The 7,098-nt window shown below is 40.0% G+C and overlaps 1 protein-coding gene across 1 annotated transcript in view; it reads right to left on the reverse strand.

The window, feature by feature from the left end:
• Nucleotides 1-6,389, reverse strand: part of LOC139366541 (glutamate receptor ionotropic, kainate 3-like) — a 115,706-nt gene extending 109,317 nt beyond the window's left edge. The window contains exon 1 of the mRNA XM_071104160.1: nucleotides 6,045-6,389. Coding sequence (XP_070960261.1) covers nucleotides 6,045-6,159 — 115 coding nt within the window. The 5' untranslated portion in view covers nucleotides 6,160-6,389. The remainder of the gene's footprint in view (nucleotides 1-6,044) is intronic.
• Between the last annotated feature and the right edge of the window lie 709 nt (nucleotides 6,390-7,098).

Raw genomic sequence — 7,098 nt, forward strand, 5'->3', positions numbered from 1 at the left:
GGTGGCTGACTAAATACTTTTTTGACCCACTGTATACAGAGAAAAGAGTCAGCCCGAGAATTGAACCCTGTTCACCACTATCTCTCTCTCTTCTTTCTGTTGTCGGGATTCTGATTGCACACAACGGCCATTTTCCCAACCTCTTGAAATATTGGCGAGTCATTTAAAATGAAAAGTTTGCATGAACCCCGGTGAGGAGGATCTAGGCAAGTGTGTGTATGTGAGAGATAGTGAGTGAGTGAGTGAGTGAGAGAGAGAGTGAACGGAGAGTGCTCTCCTTCTCGCCTGCATTCTGGAGAAGCTAATCACGTGAAGAACATTTTCTGGTTGGAAGGGATAAATACCAGCCTCTGAAGTGACTCGTCGTGTTTGGAGAATTTCAACCGATCAGCAGCTCTAATTCTCCTCACAGAAGTGTGTGGCTTTGGAACAGTCACAATGCATACAGCAGGAAATACATATTGCGACTTCTCGACTGTTATTTCACACACAAAATGTATTTAGGTAGTGTTTTCCCCAAAGCATAAATTACATTTGGGGAGACAAAATGAAAACGCAGACATCGGCTGTTTGAGGAAGGGCAAAAGGGAGCAAAATAAATGAAAGTGATGTCATATCATGAGGAAGATTGATTGACTGGCCATGATGAAGTATTAGGTACAGTAGATAAAGTAATTGAATATTCAATACATCCCTGTCTGGCACTTAAAAGCAGCATTCAGAAAAATAGACACAAGAGACTATAAATTAGTTTAATTAATCTTCTGCCTACAACTAAAATGAAATAAGCATAACTATAAGTATCTATTAAAAGGTTTGTGGGCTGGTTTGTAATTTCATTGCTTCTCAGCATAAGCATTGGCTGCTCTATGACAGTGATGCATGAGAGTGAGCCATCCATTATATATAAAATCATTGCCATTGTTCTAAGCTGTTGAAAAATTAATTTTACTTTACCTACTGTTCAGGTATTTATATAGTTGCATTGCATCACTTAGCTTTCAGTAACTTCCCTCTAAACTTGTCATTTTACATTCTAAAATGGGTGCTATAGCCTACCTCATGACAAATTAAGTATACTCAAAGCTCAGTGGTTGGCTGAATTTGTTACATAACCATTGGCGTCCATTGAAGTTGGCATAACTTAAAGACGAAGTCCGGGATCTTAAGCACAACTACGAATTGGATTCATCACATATCAAACTCAATTTAAAAGGAACCACCAGCTTTCATGTTCTCAGCAAGGAACTTAAACGTTAGCTTTCTTACATGGCACATATTGCACTTTTACTTTCGCATTATTTAAACCAAATTGAACATGTTTCATGATTTATTTGAGGCTAAATTGATTTTATTTATGTATTATATTAAGTTAAAATAAGTGTTCATTCAGTATTGTTGTAATTGTCATTATTACAAATACATGTTAAAATTTTAAAAAATTGTCCGATTAATCTGTAACAGCTTTTTTAGGTCCTCCAATAATAGGTATCGATATCGGCGTTGAAAAATAATAGTCGGTCAACCTCTACTTTGAATAGCGGGTAGTTAGAACGCAAGAATGCTTCTTTTTGCGAGACTGTCCTTGAAAGAGATCATGTCTCAATTTGTTTAGAATTTTCTCAATGGCATGCTGTAGAGAAACAGATTAGGCCGTTGGTCTAGTCTCTGACAAAGCACAAGCGAATGCCTGAATTCATGACTATTGTACAGTGTTGCACCATTTAACATGGTCCTTGTTTCCACGTATGACTGAGAGAATCAATTTAATCATGAGCACCGGTAGACACAATCAATCGGTGTCTGAGCTTCACTGATTACAAGCTAAAACCAGACCTCATTGTCAACCAGGGTAGCCTAGCAAAAAATATACTAAAATCACTCTATCCACCATAGAAATGATGGTATGAACACTAGTTGTTTAGCAGGGTAAATACAAGAAAAAGAAGAGAAGAGGGAGGACGCTGAAGGTTAGGAGGAATAAAATAGGCCTAGATATAGTAGAATGAGTCTTCTCTCTTTTCTTCCCTCAGACGTTTACAGGCCTGCAGAAGGAGCGCGATTGACCATCTGGCCCTCAGTATGGAGCTATGCACTGTAAAAACACTCAAATCAATGGAAACAACTCCACCTTGGATGCCCACCATTACACAGATGGTGTACTTGGAGAGAACTGCTTAGGCTTCCTAACGAAGAGCAGACACTGCACAGACAGAACACCCCACGCCACTGGCCCGCCACCACCACCCACTTCCAGTGAATGTTGCTTGCTTGTTTGCTATTGTAACGTATTGTTCCCACGCTGACAGGCGACCATGAACTACAGCAGGGCCCTCTGGTGGTCTGTTGATAAATGGCTCTGACCCGGAATTTGAGTGTGTGAAAAGTATACTCGTACACACTCACACACATACCCACGGATACACTCTCTTAACGTCACACATAATGCACATGCACACAGCGGAGTCGTTTCAACTAAACCTAGAGTATGGCAAGCTAAATTGACTCCAGCCATTATCACCGTGTTGCTGTAGTGTCACTCACCTCAGTCAATAGGGGACTTAACACTCCACAAACAAGCTATACAAGAATTCACTGCTACGCACCGGGATTAAAACTCTAGTTTAGTTTCATGTCAAGTCAAACAGCAGTTACCTAGCCAAAGCCATCTACTACAGCCATCTTTACGCGCTGTTCCCTGCAGCTGCATCCGTTGCACTCTCCATAACTCTAGCCAGCCAGGCTACCACATGGTCCTAAAGTCAACCCGCTAATATCACTGAACTGCATTTGGCTTTTAAGGGTTGGAATGATTTTACTAGCCTATTTTTAATTGTTGATGTTGAGCTAGGTTATGGTGACTACCAATTGACACCCCTTACACACAGATAGTCTAGGGTATAACATGTACCATACATGAGAATGCGATGATGCCAATAGACAAAACATACAGTAGATTACGTGCAGACAGACATACAAACCCATTAAAAGGCACTCAGAAATTAACTTAAAAATGAAGGTTTACAGAGACAGTGTTATTGACATAGATGTCACTATATTATTACTGTATAAAATATGCCTAAGTAGTACAGTAGACACAACCAGCTCACACACATACAGTGGGGCAAAAAAGTATTTAGTCAGCCACCAATTGTGCAAGTTCTCCCACTTAAAAAGATGAGAGAGGCCTGTCAGACAAAATGAGAAAAAAAAATCCAGAAAATCACATTGTAGGATTTTTAATGAATTTATTTGCAAATTATGGTGGAAAATAAGTATTTGGTCAATAACAAAAATGTATCTAAATACTTCGTTATATACCCTTTGTTGGCAATGACAGAGGTCAAACGTTTTCTGTAAGTCTTCACAAGGTTTTCACACACTGTTGCTGGTCTTTTGGCCCATTCCTCCATGCAGATCTCCTCTAGAGCAGTGATGTTTTGGGGCTGTTGCTGGGCAACACGGACTTTCAACTCCCTCCAAAGATTTTCTATGGGTTTGAGATCTGGAGACTGGCTAGGCCACTCCAGGATCTTGAAATGCTTCTTACGAAGACACTCCTTCGTTGCCCTGGCGGTGTGTTTGGGATCATTGTCATGCTGAAAGACCCAGCCACGTTTCATCTTCAATGCCCTTGCTGATGGTAGGCTTTGTTACTTTGGTCCCAGCTCTCTGCAGGTCATTCACTAGGTCCCCCCGTGTGGTTCTGGGATTTTTGCTCGCCGTTCTTGTTATCATTTTGACCCCACAGGGTGAGATCTTGCGTGGAGCCCCAGATCGAGGGAGATTATCAGTGGTCTTGTATGTCTTCCATTTCCTAATAATTGCTCCCACAGTTGATTTCTTCAAACCAAGCTGCTTACCTATTGCAGATTCTGTCTTCCCAGCCTAGTGCAGGTCTACACTTTTGTTTCTGGTGTCCTTTGACAGCTCTTTGGTCTTGGCCATAGTGGAGTTTGGAGTGTGACTGTTTGAGGTTGTGGACAGGTGTCTTTTATACTGATAACAAGTTCAAACAGGTACCATTAATACAGGTAACGAGTGGAGGATAGAGGAGCCTCTTAAAGAAGAAGTTACAGGTCTGTGAGAGCCAGAAATCTTGCTTGTTTGTAGGTGACCAAATACTTATTTTCCACCATAATTTGCAAATAAATTCATTAAAAATCCTACAATGTGATTTTCTGGATTTTTTTCCCTCATTTTGTCTGTCATAGTTGAAGTGTACCTATGATGACAATTACAGGCCTCTCTAATCTTTTTAAGTGGGAGAACTTGCACAATTGGTGGCTGACTAAATACTTTTTTGCCCCACTGTACTCTCACACACATTCTGACGGGTTCACGTACACATTTTTGTTCATGAGGACATCAACTCAAATTCAGCACATTTTCTTGGCACATCCTTCTCATCTGCCTTTTGTCAAAAGCCTAACTCACGGATACAGAAAGAACTGCACCTGCACTAGAACAAAAATCAAAATTATATTCACAAAAAAATTGCAATAACGCAGCTGTAGCACATTTTAAAGGTAAATTTGTCTCAGGCTGTAGCATTTCAACTACAAGACCAATCACAGACTCCATTGAATGTGCTGCGGTAATAGAAAAAAATTGAATTCTTCAATTTGCATCACTAAAACACAGCAGAGTCTGCGCAGCATCTAAGAAATCACAACTCTCCACAACAGTGTCATAGCTGTTCACAATGCTGCAGTCAATCATCAAGACATGACCAGCCAGAATAAACGATGACAAACCACATCTGTAATACTCAATACAATGCATAGTTTTCTAGTGAGGCATCATGGTTTGGCTTGCTCTCAATATTTTTCGAATAATTTATATAGGAAAATATACATATATAGGCTGCTCATTTCAACTACCAGAAATCAACATTTACTTATCCAAATATTTGATTATTTAGAATGTGTACTGTATGGCCTATATGACTGTCTTAGTGGTTATTTGTTGACAGGTTAGAAACTAGACTATGGTGTAGCCTAATAAATATGTAATAACATATATTTTACTGTAAGACATAGGCCTGCCTCTTCTTTAAAAACAAATGGACTGGATTTGGGCAAAATAGAATACAACAAGAATAGAATACAATAGTGTTTGTTCACTATTTTACATAATGACTAGTTAGGGTATCTGTTAAAACAAAATATTCACATTTGTCCTGGGCCCTATCATTTAAATTCAGCCTTGTATGTTAATGTCGACTAATGCCATTTTGAGTAATTGTCCTGCAGGGCACCGAGCCACTTGTCAAAAGCGATTTGCCTTGGGACAAAAACCTATTGATCTTCATTCTGTCCCTCTCTCCTCCCGGAACAAAACGCTTCATCGTATCGCCGCGCTCAGAATGAGAATTCTCACATTGTTTTACTTGGAGTGATTCCAAAAGACAGCGGCAGCATCACGTGCTCACTTGTATCATCACATTAACCGTAAAGCAAGGGGGAAAGATTTGGAAAGAAAAGGCACTAGAGATCAACGCAGGAGTTGCTTACAAACTTCCTTCACGTCATGCGGCTGTCCAAAGCAGGCGACACTTGTGCCATCTCAGCACACGGGGCCCCTTAATATGTGTTGTTGTTCCTTATTTGCCCTCCTTTAAGTGCAATAAGATGTTTGGGTTGTGCATATGCATATTGTATTGCTATGCAAACTTTATCTACTTTTTAAAACATTTTTGATACAATGTGGTTGAATCGAAGCCTCCTGACATGAAGTCACAATAGTGGCACAGCATTTAATCCAATGTATCACTGTCATATAAACTATTGTGGGCTATAGTCTGCAATATTGTTTTAGATGCACACAATCATCTGATGGCATACCTTTGAAATGGGCGTAAAATATATATATATTATAGATGAAGGGCAAGACCGTTACTCCAAAAACCACAGATGCTGCACAAGCACAGATAGAGACCCTCACTTTGCTAAATAGATAGGATTTCCACTCCAAGAACGAAACTGATTCTTTACCTATAGCCGGTCCATATTGCAGATAAATAGACAATTAATGACACTTACCTATTCGAATGACATGAGGCATCCCACAAGAGTACTGAATCCAAAAGAGACATAGAATGGCCGATGTCCAGTATTCCACAATCGAACTCCGGGCAGACAACAAAGTGTTTCGCATGATTGTAAAGTCGTGTGATCCACTTTTTAAAATTCCAAAGTCGGTTCAGTGTTGCTCATCAAATTTGAATTCGACGGAGTCATATGTGGGTTTGTGTGTCTGCGACAAATGGGCTCTCATTGTACTTGGTGCAACATTCTCCCAGTTTTTTCACTCTCAATGCTTTGAACGGCTTGTCAAGATTATACCCCAGTTACACACATAGGCGGATCAGTGTTACACCTGCGAATGCTGGCTGCTACAATTAGCCTGCACGAGTCTGTATCCCTTCCCCTCCTACCGTTGATGCTATTTGTCTGCTGGCTCGAGAACAACCGGGCTGGATTCCCGTACAAACGCGGAAGGGGACTGCGCCTGCGGTACTTTTGGTCGCCTCCAACGATGCTCTGACCGGTGTTAGACACAAGAAGCCTTGAAAACCTGTTTTTTAAATAAGTTTCCTCAGAATTCATGCAAGCTCATAACATATTTCAAATATATAAAATATCAGTGTTGATTTGAAATATTACATTTGTCAAAAATTTAGCTTTAGCCAAATTGTAGTTATTATCATGCTGATTATTGTCTAAATGGTAATTAATGTTCATCTAGAAAAAATGACTCGAAAGGTTTAAGAAAAGCTTCTTCATGATGCAGTAGTCATTGCTGTCTGTTTTTCTCATAGCGTGGTGAAGGAATAACCTATTGCGCTTCAAGTTTTAGAAAAATCAATAACAAAATATCCGTGCACGACCAGAATGGCTTTTTAAAAATGGAATGCGTGTTCAACTCGCAACCTGTGCGTGGTTGGACAGATTCACTGGTGATGATGTTTTTTGGTACTGAGCAAAGCTTGGGTTGTGGGAGCTAGCGCCACCAGCCTTATTCAATAGTGCCACTAGAGGCACTTGAATCATTAGGCATAAATCACAATATGTCCATGAAACATTTGACACGTGA

This window comes from Oncorhynchus clarkii, chromosome 2 (genome assembly GCF_045791955.1).
Source record: "Oncorhynchus clarkii lewisi isolate Uvic-CL-2024 chromosome 2, UVic_Ocla_1.0, whole genome shotgun sequence".
NCBI classification, from domain to species: Eukaryota; Metazoa; Chordata; class Actinopteri; order Salmoniformes; family Salmonidae; genus Oncorhynchus; species Oncorhynchus clarkii.